We start from the raw sequence: 19,339 nt of genomic DNA, 5'->3' as shown, positions 1-19,339 counted from the left end.
ACAATTACTTGGAACAGTGTATGCGGCTCCTTAAAATAACGAAAATGCGATCATGGTCGAACAGATGTTTGACAAAAGAAAGCACCTGTTTGCAGACGATACAGTACCGATAAGATAATTTTAAAGAATGGCTGGCTTGAGGTGTACAGACGCGAACGAATTTTGCTAAGTAATTAAACCTTTCTCTTAAATATTCTTTTTGACAATATGCACGCGAAAGAAACTATAAACTTATATAACACATACCGTACTATCGCATCTAATATGTTGTAAGGGAGATAATCCGCGTAATGAAACGTCAGTGTCTTATTTTATCTGAGTTACTTCCCTTCGTGCACCCAATAATCCATTGAGGTAGTAAATATGCTGTATTTTTCATACTCACGAATCAAGATGAGCTTTTAATATGTTATTAATCACCAAAAATTACCAACTTTTTGAAAATTACAGTACTTTCAATGCATAGGTTATAATTTCTGCCAAAAATAATTTATTTACATCAATAGTGAAGTGAAATGAGTACATACGGTCAGACCATGAAGCCAACTTGTGGTCTACAATTTCAAGTTACATTTTTACAATGTTATTAGTAATTGTAAAGTGATTTCTGCATGGATGTTTCCATGTAAACATATTTAAGGCATAAAAACAACAATTTTACAGTACAAAATTTCTGTGTCATAACTAACGTTTATAAGTCGTCTGAAGCCATTTGAATGATTTTTACAGCTTTGTTCATCAGACCTTATGGTTTTCAATAGATCAACGATGAAAAAATAGCGTGTCAAAATTTTCGTCCAGTTACAGCACATATAACTTAAAAAGATATTCAGAAACTAAACAAAAAATATTGAAAGAAACAAAAAAAATATAATGAAAAAAAAATTCTTAATTAAATAGTCAGGTAATACTCATCTTTAAAGTATTTCCAAATAAATTTTTTCACTATTGTGTTGCTTAGGAGAACAAGTATTGGTTAGATCTGCATACCTGCATGTTGTTCAATCTATTTTAAAGAAATTGAAAAAAATCATATACTATATTGTAATTTTTGTTGCTCATGGCATGACTTTTTTCAGCTACCATATGACCAGAAAGCATAGTAAGTCTTGTACATGTATGTATATTTGTCCTAGATCACACTATGCTCTAGTCTCTGACAATGAGGTATATTCTTATCATTCCTCTGACTGCAAGATAAAAGAAACACTATTTTCTTATTGAAAGAAATTGGTTTATTGAGGTGTAATCACAGATGAGTGACTTAATAAAAAAAAAAAATAATTCCAAAATAAAAGCTTGCAAGTAACAACAGCATGCTGTACATCACTCAGATATAACATACAAACACAAGATTTTAATAAAACTCAAACTAATTATACTAGTACACTTCTTATCACAACAAAATTAACAGGTAGGTATCTCCCCTAGTTTGCAAATAATAATACAAGAGTTGTTTACCCACCTTTCATATGTCAAAATTGAAAAGATAAAAACAACACCACATTTCTTAAATATTACTTAGATTGCAGCCTCAGAACAAATTATTAAGCACATCTTTTTGAAATGTGTTTTTGGTTTTAATTTTTGTGAAAAGAACTTCTTCTTGGCCAAAATTAAAGCATCTCCTCTGTTCATTGTTATAATACAACTGTAAAATATTACTGCAGCAAACTAACAAACACACAATCAAGTGAAGTTAGAGATAAAAACAGTATATACACCCTTATATCAGAAATATACCTACTTAATTCATATTTTTCATGCTTCTGCTTAAATACATATGTATCACGTACCATCTACATACATCTATTACCATTTAGTTTAACCATCCAATAGTATACACTTCATTTATGTGTATTGAACTTTTATAGAATTCAGTAAGATAACAGATAACACAATTCTTGTATAAACACTTAAAAAACTGTAGTACATCAATTGAAGATTGGAAATTCGTTGGCCATCTTGAATAGAAATTTTAAACTTCAATGCAATTACATTTGATATTAAGAATTGAACAATATATGTACATGAACAAATATTTCAATAAAAAACATAAATCCTAATACAAATTTGAAGGAAATTAATGATGTCTACCAGCTATGTAACAAATAAAGTTGCAAGACCTTTTGATTTCAATTGTGACTCACTATGTTTACATTTATGTCTAAAACTTAGTACTATGTTGATATCAAACAAATACATCATCGGAGTCATATTGAAAGCTGGTTTCAAATGTATTACATATTTTAACATCCCCTCAAAAAAGTTGTATTCGTTTAATAAATGTTCCGAATCTTAAAACATTTTCTACTCTGAATTAAAAAAAAAACAATATTCAAATCCCAGAAAATAAAATCAGTTCACTAAAATATGTTACATTAGAAAAAATAAAGCTAAACAAATTTATTCATCACATACAAATATGTATGGCTATAAATAAATCAACCATGTTAACCATGGATGATGCGTTCACATTATACATGTACATAACTACACATATATACATTCCATCTTCACATTGGCTGTTGCCATGGAGATTGAAGATTGTTAGAGATTCAAAACTAAGAGTTAAAAAGGAAGTACAAGTTACCTGAGCATTTCATAACTTGAGACTTTAACCTAACTATAAAGACATAAATCAATATGACACCATCAGAAACATGTTCAACATCTATGTACAATATGTACAATTATTATATTCAAAGTCTAACTTATTCATTGTCAAAAATAAGAAAGTTTTATTAATAAATGACTTAATTATAAAGCTTTTAGATAGACTGCTCAAACAACAACAAAATGTAGACTGATGTAATATACCTATTATAAGATTTAATTTATCTACATAGCATATACAGTATAAAAATATGCAAGTATGAAAATGTGTATCTGATTTAGAAAAAAAGATTTGTGACACTAAAATAACCTTTTACATGGGCAATGCACATATACATGGTATTTAATAATAAAAAACATATCTTAAACTGGTAGCCTTGTACATTTTCACACCAAAAGGATAAATACATACTTTTAATTTATTTTAATTGGCAACAAACAAAGACAGAAACAAAATATGTGCTAAGGTTTCAAAATATACATGTATAATGAAACTTCTATCACACAAATAATCACCACTAACAAATCGTTGTTTGAGACAGCTAGTCTGATTGTAAAGAACAGGTGGGAAATCAATAAAACATGAGAATATAACCTCCTTATAATAAGTGTACCTGTTACACTCCTCCCAGACCATTACTCTCCTAATTAATGGTCCCTTTGTTATAACTTAACAATCGGAAATATTGATATGTCATGAATATTAATTATCAACGAATACACACAATACAAAAATAGATTATATATTTAGGAAGGGAAATAACTCTTTGTTTACAGGACTATTCGGTGAATTCACATCCTCGATACTCCAGGGGATCCAATCACTTACGATCTCTACACCCCTGGACTATCTCACAGTAAAACTGGAGGCAACAGAACAGTTAATCTAGTCCTTTGATGCACATTAAAAGAGTAATATAAGAGTACACTGTGGTTAACTGTATGACTGTATCCTTAGTGATCGAAACCCCTGGAGTATCAAGGATGCTGGATTCATAGACTAGTTTATATACTATCAATATTATCACTAAAAATTACCATATCTGTATATAATTCATATAAAAATGGATTTCAAATAAAATGGTGCTATAAGTATAATTGCAGTAAAATACTGGTAAAGCCAATTGGAATGCATAGTTATATAATAGAATAAGTTAACAACATCTGACAACTTGCATAGTCCTGAATAGGATATATAAACAATGGAAAAATAGAATATGTAAACAACAACATTAGGTAAAAGTAAATTCAGTATAAAATCTGAGATTTCTGATTATATACATGTTATCAACACTTAGCTACAGCTATTATATTAGTAATTATAGTGTAACATTTATGCATATATTAAACAGTATTTACACAGATTAACCATAAAGTAATTCAACCTTAAAAAACATTCGAGCTGTTCTAATTCAAAAGCTTGAATAGTCCATTATGTTACATTTCAAGGATGAACCAGTTAATGCGATGGTAGAATTCTTCATCATACATTTTATATATCAACAATCTTTTACACTTAACATTTTTTTTATTTATTTGAAGCTTAGAAGAATCAATATGGTCATTAGTTTCCTACCAACATGAACTTTAATGTAACGCTCATTGACAAAATTGTAATGATGAGTCCCCTTTAGAGGTTATTTGCCATATGACTTGAACAATTGGTATAAATATGAATGACCTTGGTCCTTTTCAAATTTAAAGCTGTATATTTAAGTGTTACACCTCTAAAATTTAAATCTGTAAATTATCTTTTATATCAATATTAATCCACATTACACACATGGTTTGACCAACTTTTTATATCAATAATAAATTATATAGATGATATTATGAAATAACAAAAAAGGAATGTTTTTTTTATAATTCTTATGTAAACATATCAATAATAAATTATATAGATAATATTATGAAATAACAAATAGTATTTTTTTTTAATTCTGATGTAAACATAACACAAACTTTAAATTCAAATGTGATATTCAACATTTTGTTATTACAGATATGTTTTTGCACATATTCAGCATATACCGATAATACTTTTTCAATACATTGCAATATGTAGGTATCTCAAGTTAAATGACTATTGTGACATCATATGAACAACGATAGGAAGTCTTAAATTATAGGGGGTAAACAAAATATAGCTGCTCCAATATTACAATGCTTTTCTCGATGAGATATGTTAAAGTGTATCTTTAGTTTAAGCTCATTTCCTATAACATCAATCAAACTTGTCTGAAAGATTTATCTTTTTTTTTTGCATTGTAAGGCTCACAAAAATGATAGCACTTGAAGATTTACTTTACAAAATCTTGTTTGAAATAAATATCATTTACATCAAGCATGACAGTGTGTAAGATCTGAGATCATCTATGGCTACTTAAAGGGACAATTCACTCAGGCTAATTCTTTTACATAACCAAGAAGTGAGATATGGCATAAATGAATTGTTCTATATTTCTTAAGAAACAAATAACGTTAAACATTGACAAATTCCACGTCATTGTTAAGTATTTTAATTAATATCGTTGAAATATCAAATCGTTGATCAATACGATTAAGCAGGTAGAATATGGACGCTGTACCTATACCCGAGCCAAAGTCACGCACGTTAAACAAATGAACTACATAACCACTGCGAAGGTGGCAAAATGATTTTGAGGCAAGACAATTCACCTAATAAGGTAAACACACTTCTGTCAGAGCGATTTGAGCAGTTCTAGACAAAAGTAGCATTACTCTACGAGCAAGGAACTGGGTTCGGCATACAAGATATTCGACCACAATGTGTAATGGCGGACAGCGAGCGAGTTTGAAAATTTCACACACATGTCACCACCATGGGTTTTTGAGGTACATCACAGTAAAACCGACTGATCTAAATTCCATTAGAACTGGGTTTTTTCCGATATATGTACAAATTTTAATGTTCTCTTAGAATGAATTGTCCCTTTAATAGAAAACTGATGTCCTTCAGAAAGGGCCCCATCCCTAGTTAAGATGACCCTCAGTTGCAGTAAATAGGTGTACTGCCATTTTTGGAACTTGTGCCTAATGGAAACCATTTCAATCATGCTAGTTGTCCTGAACACCCCTTAATCCCAATTTTCATTGAAATAACAGAACTTTTAAACACATGAAGAGACCACTGAAGCCATTGTGGATATTCTTATAAATTCAGTACACTGCCATTTAATATACCGGTAATTGTGATTTTATTAACGCCTGTAATCTCTGTAGATACTGTTGCCCCTTGTACCAAGGTAACTGGCCCAGTTTTGTTTCTCTTTTGGTAACAAGCGACCTTTCCACTTGTGTTCCTGGTCTGTGTCAGATGGCGGGCCTAAGCGGACTTGCTGAGAAGTGTCATGGAGAAGAGGAACCAGGCTGACCTTACTGATCATGGTAATCCCCTTCATTTTAGTAAAGCTGTAACCCTCGTCCACTAGCTGTCCAATAAGGCCAGTTATGGTCACCACGTCCAACTGACCATCACCATCCACATCTCCTACAGCACCTGAAATTCATTCATATCATGAACTTGAACATACTTACCAATGTATCTATAATCAAACAGTCACAGTGGACAGTGATATTACACAGAGAAATAATAGATACCTTACAATTTTACTTTGAGAAATGGTCATGACACTTAATGTTTATGTAATGCAATGTCAGTAATGTGTAATGTACATGTCAGTAATATGTATGTAAATGTCAGTAATATGTAATGTACATGTCAGTAATATGTATGTACATGTCAGTAATATGTAATGCACATGTCAGTCATATGTATGTACATGTCAGTAATGTTTTACGTACATGTCAGTAATATGTAATGTGCATATCAGTAATATGTATGTACATGTCAGTAATGTGTATGTACATGTCAGTAATATGTTATGTACATGTCAGTAATATGTTATGTACATGTCAGTAATATGTAATGTACACATCAGTAATATGTATGTACATGTCAGTAATGTGTATGTACATGTCAGTAATATGTTATGTACATGTCAGTAATATGTTATGTACATGTCAGTAATATGTAATGTACATGTCAGTAAATATGTATGTACATGTCAATAATGTGTAATGTAAATGTAATAATGTGTAATGTACATGTCAGTAATATGTAATGTACATGTCAGTAATATGTATGTACATGTCAGTAATATGTATGTACATGTCAGTAATGTGTTACGTGTACATGTCAGTAATATGTATGTACATGTCAGTAATGTGTATGTACATGTCAGTAATATGTATGTACATGTCAGTAATGTGTATGTACATGTCAGTAATATGTAATGTACATGTCAGTAATGTGTAATGTACATGTCAGTAATATGTAATGTACATGTCAGTAATATGTAATGTACATGTCAGTAATGTGTATGTACATGTCAGTAATATGTAATGTACATGTCAGTAATGTGTATGTACATGTCAGTAATATGTATGTACATGTCAGTAATATGTATGTACATGTCAGTAATATGTATGTACATGTCAGTAATATGTATGTACATGTCAGTAATATGTATGTACATGTCAGTAATATGTATGTACATGTCAGTAATGTGTAATGTACATGTCAGTAATGTGTAATGTACATGTCAGTAATATGTATGTACATGTCAGTAATATGTATGTACATGTCAGTAATATGTATGTACATGTCAGTAATATGTAATGTACATGTCAGTAATATGTATGTACATGTCAGTAATATGTAATGTACATGTCAGTAATATGTATGTACATGTCAGTAATGTGTATGTACATGTCAGTAATATGTAATGTACATGTCAGTAATATGTAATGTACATGTCAGTAATATGTATGTACATGTCAGTAATATGTATGTACATGTCAGTAATATGTATGTACATGTCAGTAATGTGTATGTACATGTCAGTAATATGTATGTACATGTCAGTAATATGTATGTACATGTCAGTAATATGTATGTACATGTCAGTAATATGTAATGTACATGTCAGTAATGTGTATGTACATGTCAGTAATGTGTATGTACATGTCAGTAATATGTATGTACATGTCAGTAATATGTAATGTACATGTCAGTAATATGTATGTACATGTCAGTAATGTGTAATGTACATGTCAGTAATATGTATGTACATGTCAGTAATATGTATGTACATGTCAGTAATGTGTAATGTACATGTCAGTAATATGTATGTACATGTCAGTAATATGTATGTACATGTCAGTAATATGTATGTACATGTCAGTAATGTGTATGTACATGTCAGTAATGTGTAATGTACATGTCAGTAATATGTATGTACATGTCAGTAATGTGTAATGTACATGTCAGTAATATGTATGTACATGTCAGTAATGTGTATGTACATGTCAGTAATGTGTAATGTACATGTCAGTAATATGTATGTACATGTCAGTAATATGTATGTACATGTCAGTAATATGTATGTACATGTCAGTAATATGTATGTACATGTCAGTAATGTGTATGTACATGTCAGTAATATGTAATGTACATGTCAGTAATGTGTAATGTACATGTCAGTAATGTGTATGTACATGTCAGTAATATGTAATGTACATGTCAGTAATGTGTATGTACATGTCAGTAATATGTATGTACATGTCAGTAATATGTAATGTACATGTCAGTAATATGTAATGTACATGTCAGTAATGTGTAATGTTTCATGTCAGTAATATGTATGTACATGTCAGTAATATGTATGTACATGTCAGTAATATGTAATGTACATGTCAGTAATATGTATGTACATGTCAGTAATGTGTAATGTACATGTCAGTAATATGTATGTACATGTCAGTAATATTATGTACATGTATTATGTCATGTAATTAATGTGTAATGTACATGTCAGTAATATGTAATTGTACATGTCAGTAATGTGTATGTACATGTCAGTAATGTGTATGTACATGTCAGTAATATGTATGTACATGTCAGTAATATGTATGTACATGTCAGTAATATGTGTATGTACATGTCAGTAATATGTATGTACATGTCAGTAATGTGTATGTACATGTCAGTCATGTCAGTAATGTGTATGTACATGTCAGTAATATGTATGTACATGTCAGTTAATGTAATGTAAATGTCAGTAATGTGTATGTACATGTCAGTAATGTGTATGTACATGTCAGTAATATGTAATGTACATGTCAGTAATGTGTATGTAACATGTCAGTAATATGTGTATGTACATGTCAGTAATATGTATGTACATGTCAGTAATGTGTATGTACATGTCAGTAATGTGTATGTACATGTTCAGTACATGTCCATGTCAGTAATATGTATGTACATGTCAGTAATGTGTTAATGTACATGTCAGTAATGTGTTACACATGTCAGTAATGTGTATGTACATATGTACATGTCAGTAATGTGTATGTACATGTCAGTAATATGTATGTACATGTCAGTAATATGTATGTACATGTCAGTTATATGTATGTACATGTCAGTAATATGTAATGTACATGTCAGTAATGTGTATGTACATGTCAGTAATATGTGTATGTACATGTCAGTAATATGTAATGTACATGTCAGTAATATGTATGTACATGTCAGTAATATGTATGTACATGTCAGTAATATGTAATGTTATGTCAGTAATATGTATGTACATGTCAGTAATATGTATGTACATGTCAGTAATATGTATGTACATGTCAGTAATATGTATGTACATGTCAGTAATATGTATGTACATGTCAGTAATATGTAATGTACATGTCAGTAATGTGTATGTACATGTCAGTAATGTGTAATGTACATGTCAGTAATATGTATGTACATGTCAGTAATGTGTATGTACATGTCAGTAATGTGTAATGTATGTCAGTAATATGTATGTACATGTCAGTAATATGTATGTACATGTCAGTAATGTCAGTAATGTGTATGTACATGTCAGTAATGTGTATGTACATGTCAGTAATGTGTATGTAATGTCAGTAATGTGTATGTATGTCAGTAATGTGTATGTCATGTCATGTAATATGTACATGTCAGTAATATGTATGTACATGTCAGTAATGTGTATGTACATGTCAGTAATATGTATGTACATGTCAGTAATATGTATGTACATGTCAGTAATATGTGTATGTACATGTCAGTAATGTGTAATGTACTATTGTCAGTAATGTGTAATGTACATGTCAGTAATGTGAATGTGCATGTCAGTAATGTGTATGTACATGTCAGTAATGTGTATGTACATGTCAGTAATATGTAATGTACATGTCAGTAATGTGTATGTACATGTCAGTAATGTGTATGTACATGTCAGTAATGTGTATGTTATGTCAGTAATGTGTATGTACATGTCAGTAATGTGTATGTGCATGTCAGTAATGTGTATGTGCATGTCAGTAATGTGTATGTACATGTCAGTAATGTGTATGTACATGTCAGTAATGTGTATGTACATGTCAGTAATGTGTATGTGCATGTCAGTAATGTGTATGTACATGTCAGTAATGTGTAATGTTATGTCAGTAATGTGTATGTACATGTCAGTAATGTGTATGTACATGTCAGTAATGTGTATGTACATGTCAGTAATGTGTAATGTACATGTCAGTAATGTATGTATGTACATGTCAGTAATGTGTAATGTACATGTCAGTAATGTGTATGTACATGTCAGTAATGTGTATGTACATGTCAGTAATGTGTATGTACATGTCAGTAATGTGTATGTACATGTCAGTAATATGTATGTACATGTCAGTAATGTGTATGTGTTATGTCAGTAATGTGTATGTGCATGTACATGTAATGTGTATGTACATGTCAGTAATGTGTAATGTACATGTCAGTAATGTGTATGTACATGTCAGTAATGTGTATGTACATGTCAGTAATGTGTATGTACATGTCAGTAATGTGTATGTACATGTCAGTAATGTGTATGTACATGTCAGTAATGTGTATGTACATGTCAGTAATGTGTATGTACATGTCAGTAATGTGTAATGTTATGTCAGTAATGTGTATGTGCATGTCAGTAATGTGTATGTACATGTCAGTAATGTGTATGTACATGTCAGTAATGTGTATGTACATGTCAGTAATATGTATGTACATGTCAGTAATATGTATGTACATGTCAGTAATGTGTATGTACATGTCAGTAATATGTATGTACATGTCAGTAATGTGTAATGTTATGTCAGTAATGTACATGTCAGTAATATGTATGTACATGTCAGTAATATGTAATGTATATGTCAGTAATGTGTATGTACATGTCAGTAATGTGTATGTACATGTCAGTAATGTGTATGTACATGTCAGTAATGTGTAATGTACATGTCAGTAATGTGTATGTACATGTCAGTAATGTGTAATGTACATGTCAGTAATGTGTATGTACATGTCAGTAATGTGTATGTACATGTCAGTAATATGTAATGTACATGTCAGTAATGTGTATGTACATGTCAGTAATGTGTATGTACATGTCAGTAATGTGTATGTACATGTCAGTAATGTGTATGTACATGTCAGTAATGTTGTTATGTACATGTCAGTAATGTGTAATGTTATGTCAGTAATGTGTATACGTACATGTCAGTAATATGTATGTACATGTCAGTAATGTGTTGTACATGTCAGTAATGTGTATGTACATGTCAGTAATGTGTATGTACATGTCAGTAATGTGTAATGTACATGTCAGTAATTATGTATGTCAGTAATGTACATGTCAGTAAAGTATGTATGTACATGTCAGTATGTATGTATAGTAATGTATGTACATGTCAGTAATGTGTAATGTACATGTATGTCCAGTAATATGTATGTACATGTCAGTAATATGTATGTACATGTCAGTAATATGTAATGTACATGTCAGTTATATGTATGTACATGTCAGTAATATGTATGTACATGTCAGTAATATGTATGTACATGTCAGTAATATGTATGTACATGTCAGTAATGTGTATGTACATGTCAGTAATGTGTATGTGCATGTCAGTAATGTGTATGTACATGTCAGTAATGTGTATGTACATGTCAGTAATGTGTATGTACATGTCAGTAATGTGTATGTACATGTCAGTAATGTGTAATGTGTACATGTCATGTATATGTATGTACATGTCAGTAATATGTATGTTACATGTCAGTAATGTGTAATGTACATGTCAGTAATATGTATGTACATGTCAGTAATATGTAATGTACATGTCAGTAATATGTATGTACATGTCAGTAATATGTATGTACATGTCAGTAATATGTAATGTACATGTCAGTTATGTGTATGTACATGTCAGTAATGTGTATGTACATGTCAGTAATATGTATGTACATGTCAGTAATGTGTAATGTACATGTCAGTAATATGTATGTACATGTCAGTAATGTGTATGTACATGTCAGTAATGTGTATGTACATGTCAGTAATGTGTATGTACATGTCAGTAATGTGTAATGTACATGTCAGTAATATGTATGTACATGTCAGTAATATGTATGTACATGTCAGTAATATGTATGTACATGTCAGTAATGTGTATGTACATGTCAGTAATATGTAATGTACATGTCAGTAATGTGTATGTACATGTCTGTAATATGTCAGTAATATGTATGTACATGTCAGTAATGTGTAATGTATATGTCAGTAATATGTATGTACATGTCAGTAATATGTATGTGTACATGTCAGTAATATGTATGTACATGTCAGTACATGTCAGTAATGTGTAATGTACATGTCAGTATGTACATGTCAGTAATGTGTATGTACATGTCAGTAATGTGTATGTACATGTCAGTAATGTGTATGTACATGTCAGTAATATGTAATGTACATGTCAGTAATGTGTATGTACATGTCAGTAATGTGTAACATGTCAGTAATGTGTAGTAATGTCAGTAATATGTAATAGTGGTACATGTCAGTAATATGTATGTACATGTCAGTAATGTGTATGTACATGTCAGTAATGTGTATGTACTATGTCAGTAATGTGTATGTACATGTCAGTAATGTGTATGTACATGTCAGTAATTGTGTATGTATGTACATGTCAGTAATATGTGTATGTACATGTCAGTAATGTGTATGTACATGTCAGTAATGTGTATGTACATGTCAGTAATGTGTATGTACATGTCAGTAATGTGTATGTACATGTCAGTAATGTGTATGTACATGTCAGTAATTGTGTATGTACATGTCAGTAATGTGTATGTACATGTCAGTAATATGTGTATGTACATGTCAGTAATATGTATGTACATGTCAGTAATATGTATGTACATGTCAGTAATGTGTATGTATGTCAGTAATGTGTATGTATGTCAGTAATGTGTATGTACATGTCAGTAATGTGTATGTACATGTCAGTAATGTGTATGTACATGTCAGTAATGTGTATGTACATGTCAGTAATGTGTAGTACATGTCAGTAATGTGTATGTACATGTCAGTAATGTGTATGTACATGTCAGTAATGTGTATGTACATGTCAGTAATGTGTATGTACATGTCAGTAATGTGTAATGTACATGTCAGTAATGTGTATGTACATGTCAGTAATATGTATGTACATGTCAGTAATGTGTATGTACATGTCAGTAATATGTATGTACATGTCAGTAATATGTATGTACATGTCAGTAATATGTATGTACATGTCAGTAATGTGTTAATGTACATGTCAGTAATGTGTATGTACATGTCAGTAAATAGTAATGTATGTACATGCTCCATGTTATGTATGTACATGTCAGTAATGTGTATGTACATGTCAGTAATGTGTATGTACATGTCAGTTATGTGTATGTACATGTCAGTAATGTGTAATGTACATGTCAGTAATGTGTATGTACATGTCAGTAATATGTATGTACATGTCAGTATGTGTATGTACATGTCAGTAATATGTATGTACATGTCAGTTAATATGTATGTACATGTCAGTAATGTGTAATGTACATGTCAGTTAATATGTATGTACATGTCAGTAATATGTAATGTACATGTCAGTTATATGTATGTACATGTCAGTTATATGTATGTACATGTCAGTAATATGTATGTACATGTCAGTAATGTGTAATGTACATGTCAGTAATATGTATGTACATGTCAGTTATATGTATGTGTACATGTCAGTATATGTGTATGTACATGTCAGTATATGTATGTACATGTCAGTTATATGTAATGTACATGTCAGTAAATATGTAATGTACATGTCAGTTATATGTATGTACATGTCAGTAATATGTAATGTACATGTCAGTAATATGTATGTACATGTCAGTAATATGTATGTACATGTCAGTTATATGTATGTACATGTCAGTAATATGTAATGTACATGTCAGTTATATGTATGTACATGTCAGTAATATGTAATGTACATGTCAGTTATATGTATGTACATGTCAGTTATATGTATCATGTCAGTTATATGTATATGTACATGTCAGTTATATGTATGTACATGTCAGTAATATGTATGTACATGTCAGTAATGTGTAATGTATATGTCAGTTATATGTATGTACATGTCAGTAATGTGTAATGTACATGTCAGTAATATGTATGTATCATGTAGTGTATGCTACATGTCAGTAATGTAATGTATATGTCAGTAATATGTATGTACATGTCAGTAATATGTATGTACATGTCAGTAATATGTAATGTACATGTCAGTAATGTGTAATGTACATGTCAGTAATATGTATGTACATGTCAGTAATATGTATGTACATGTCAGTAATATGTATGTACATGTCAGCTAATATGTATGTACATGTCAGTAATATGTATGTATCACTATGTCAGTAATATGTATGTACATGTCAGTAATATGTAATGTATATGTCAGTAATATGTATGTACATGTCAGTAATATGTATGTACATGTCAGTAATATGTATGTACATGTCAGTAATATGTATGTACATGTCAGTAATATGTATGTACATGTCAGTAATATGTATGTACATGTCAGTTATATGTATGTACATGTCAGTAATATGTATGTACATGTCAGTAATATGTATGTACATGTCAGTAATGTGTATGTACATGTCAGTAATATGTAATGTACATGTCAGTAAATATGTATGTATATGTCAGTAATATATGTATGTAATATGTCAGTAATATGTATGTACATGTCAGTAATATGTTATGTACATGTCAGTAATATGTATGTATATGTCAGTAATATGTATGTACATGTCAGTAATATGTATGTATATGTCAGTAATATGTATGTCAGTATGTATGTATATGTCAGTAATATGTATGTACATGTCAGTAATATTATGTATATGTATATGTCAGTTATATGTAATATCGTAATATGTATGTACATGTCAGTTATATGTATGTACATGTCAGTAATATGTATGTACATGTCAGTAATATGTATGTACATGTCAGTAATATGTATATGTACATGTCAGTAATATGTATGTACATGTCAGTAATATGTATGTACATGTCAGTAATATGTAAATGTCAGTAATATGTACATGTCAGTAATATGTAATGTACATGTCAGTAATATGTATGTATATGTCAGTAATGTGTATGTACATGTCAGTAATATATGTATGTACATGTCAGTAATATGTAATGTATATGTCAGTAATATGTATGTACATGTCAGTAATATGTAATGTACATGTCAGTAATATGTAATGTACATGTCAGTAATATGTATGTACATGTCAGTAATATGTAATGTACATGTCAGTAATATGTATGTACATGTCAGTAATGTGTAATGTACATGTCAGTAATGTGTAATGTATATGTCAGTAATATGTATGTACATGTCAGTAATATGTATGTACATGTCAGTAATATGTATGTATATGTTAGTAATATGTATGTACATGTCAGTAATGTGTAATGTACATGTCAGTAATATGTATGTATATGTCAGCAATGTGTACGTACATGTCAGTAATATGTGTGTACATGTCAGTAATATGTAATTGTACATGTCAGTTATATGTATGTACATGTCAGTTATATGTAATGTATATGTCAGTTATGTGTATGTACATGTCAGTAATATGTATGTACATGTCAGTAATATGTATGTAACATGAATATGTCTTGGACAAGTTCTTTAATTGTAAGGAAAGAGACACTTGAATGTTGAAACCCCAATCAACAGAAAAGTGCATGATTATTTACACTGGATTATGATTGAAATTAATTTTCTACATGATCATAATTTTAATGATTATGATTGAAATGATTGTTCTGTATGTATCATGTCTGTGATGATCTTACCTGTGGAGCGATCTAATGGTATCAGCACCACACACATTGTTTGGTTCTCTGGGGAAGAGGAATCTTTGTGTCTGCTAACTATAAAGTTAAAATCATGTTATTAGTGATACAATAACAAGAAACTGATTTACATGTTTTCATAAACCATCAGAAACATGTCCCTGTCATAAGGATTAAGTAAATACATTATCTGTATGTACATCTCTGCATTATAACACATAAAGATTAACTAAATACATTATCTGTATGTACATCTCTGCATTATAACACATAAAGATTAACTAAATACATTATCTGTATGTACATCTCTGCATTATAACACATAAGGATTAACTAAGCACATTATCTGTATGCACATCTCTGCATTATAACACATAAGGATTAACTAAATACATTATCTGTATGTACACCTCTGCATTATAACACATAAGGATTAACTAAATACATTATCTGTATGTACATCTCTGCATTATAACACATAAAGATTAACTAAATACATTATCTGTATGTACATCTCTGCATTATAACACATAAGGATTAACTAAATACATTATCTGTATGTACATCTCTGCATTATAACACATAAGGATTAACTAAATACATTATCTGTATGTACATCTCTGCATTATAACACATAAGGATTAACTAAGTACATTATCTGTATGCACATCTCTGCATTATAACACATAAGGATTAACTAAATACATTATCTGTATGTACACCTCTGCATTATTACATTGACAAATGTGCAATGTTATCATTTACCTATAACCTTTTTAACAAGATGTTGTGTAGCACAGAATAAACATGCAAGCACCTTTAGGACATTTTAACTACACTTCACTTTTACATATCACTTTTCTGTACTCATGTATGTCACCAGAATTACCATACCTGTGTACGAGTATGTTTGGATAGGTACGTCCAGTACTTTGATCGGTTGGTCGATGATGGTTCGGTCCATGAGGAATATTTCTGTATTAAGGTTGGCATTTTCCTCACATGTTATATGGTGTTGTCTGTAGTCATCTTTAGCACTCAACCCTGTGGGAGAGACGTTATTACATTATCCCTAGAGCTGCTGCTTTGTTTTATACCAAGTACCAGCCAGTGATGAAGTGTTTGAGGTTTAAATAACACATACAGTAAATGTACACCAATTTATTTTCGCTGTTACTGATTCAGAATTTCATGCATTTTTGCCAAATGCCTTTTATTATATATAGTCATATATATTAATTTAATTTTGCAATCTACTCGTCTCTTTAATGATAATGAAATAATAAAACATAATTATTTTGCAAAAATAGGTTGGAATAATTAGTACATGGTTGACCCTAAAACTTATGGTCCTTACAAAGTTACAATTCATCCTTATAGTTTACATAGCTCCTATAAAGCCTAAAGTTAAATCCAATATAAAATCCTATTATCACGTTACTGGCCCGTCCACTATTAGTGAAGAAGAACTGAATGATTTCAGAATAAAATCTGTTGTCTATGTGTACAAGATGTGTAAATTATATTATGCTTAATCATGTATTAACTGAAAAAAGAGGAGTTGATATGTTTTTAAAGTATAACACTTTAATGTGAATTACATGCTGTGTCCTTAAAATTATAGAATAGATGTGCGAGCCCGTAATGCCTTGCTAATACTTGTAGGGCTCTGCCTACCCCTACTGTTAGTTGTATGATTTTGTTATAAATTTCGTATAACAAAAAAATAATGGGTAATGAATAATAAATAAGATAATAAAAAGCATCGGGTTGCACACTTTGTTATGCCATCCTATATTTAACGTATAAATGAATATTTATAAGATATTTGGTATATACTTATACTTGTACTTACATTATTGAACAAATAACTATTTATTAATGTAATGTTTACTTTGTATTACTCTTATATTGAAAAATGCTTTGTATATTTGTGTTTATTATTCATGCTTTTGTAATCTTCAAATCTGGAGGCAATAAAGAGAATAATAATAATAGGACCATGACATAAATATCGTAAGGCACATGGGTAATAACACTATTATGATGTCACATATATTTTTGACATCATAATCTATATATGACGTCGCATGATTGTCTCAGTAGACGGAAACGTCACAGCGGAGCCAGATTTCCACTGTTTTATGTAGAGACGAAATTAAAAGTTTTACTTGTATTTCTATTTATAAAATTCATGTGATAAATAGATTCTTACACTAGTGACTAGTATGTAATATGAAATTTATCAAACTCATTAAATAATTTGATATGCCAATCTCGTAAAGGCTCTTGGCATATCAAATTATTGAACTCGTTTGATAAATTCCATATCACATAGTCACTTATTTAAGATCCTCTATTTAATACATACTTCTTAAAGTACCGATATGTATATTCTGTTCCACCAGACTGTAACAGTGTGAGGAAGGCAGGGTACCAAGACAGTGGTGTATACTTGGTATGGCACAACTCCACCACGTCATACAAGGTTAACTGTTACATTACAATACAACTCTCACGGTCATTACATAGGTACAATCATTACAACAATACACATACAACTCCACCACATCATACAAGGTAACTATTACATTACAATACAACTCCACCACGTCATACAAGGTAACTATTACATTACAATACAACTCCACCACGTCATACAAGGTAACTATTACATTACAATACAACTCCACCACGTCATACAAGGTAACTATTACATTACAATACAACTCCACCACATCATACAAGGTAACTATTACATTACAATACAACTCCACCACGTCATACAAGGTAACTATTACATTACAATACAACTCCACCACATCATACAAGGTAACTATTACATTACAATACAACTCCACCACATCATACAAGGTAACTATTACATTACAATACAACTCCACCACATCATACAAGGTAACTATTACATTACAATACAACTCCACCACATCATACATACAACTAACTATCATACAAGTAACTATTACAACAATACAACTCCACCACGTCATACAAGGTAACTATTACATTACAATACAACTCCACCACGTCATACAAGGTAACTATTACATTACAATACAACTCCACCACGTCATACAAGGTAACTATTACATTACAAATACAACTCCACCACGTCATACAAGGTAACTATTACATTACAATACAACTCCACCACATCATACAAGGTAACTATTACATTACAATACAACTCCACCACATCATACAAGGTAACTATAACATTACAATACAACTCCACCACATCATACAAGGTAACTATTAAATTACAATACAACTCTACCACATCATACAAGGTAACTATTACATTACAATACAACTCCACCACATCATACAAGGTAACTATTACATTACAATACAACTCC

At 30.5% G+C, this 19,339-nt stretch overlaps 1 protein-coding gene across 1 annotated transcript in view; it reads right to left on the bottom strand.

Moving 5' to 3' along the window:
* Nucleotides 1-25: 25 nt before the first annotated feature.
* LOC138322854 (protein FAM234B-like) overlaps nucleotides 26-19,339 on the bottom strand; it is a 43,564-nt gene continuing 24,250 nt past the window's right edge. The window contains exons 12-14 of the mRNA XM_069266998.1: nucleotides 16,854-17,003; nucleotides 15,960-16,037; nucleotides 26-6,136 (exon numbers count right to left, since the gene is read on the bottom strand). Of these exons, the coding sequence (XP_069123099.1) occupies nucleotides 5,838-6,136; nucleotides 15,960-16,037; nucleotides 16,854-17,003 (527 nt within the window). The 3' untranslated portion in view covers nucleotides 26-5,837. The remainder of the gene's footprint in view (nucleotides 6,137-15,959; nucleotides 16,038-16,853; nucleotides 17,004-19,339) is intronic.

The sequence above is a fragment of the Argopecten irradians genome, chromosome 5 (genome assembly GCF_041381155.1).
Source record: "Argopecten irradians isolate NY chromosome 5, Ai_NY, whole genome shotgun sequence".
NCBI lineage: Eukaryota > Metazoa > Mollusca > Bivalvia > Pectinida > Pectinidae > Argopecten > Argopecten irradians.
This window is presented reverse-complemented; position numbering and strand designations above follow the sequence as displayed.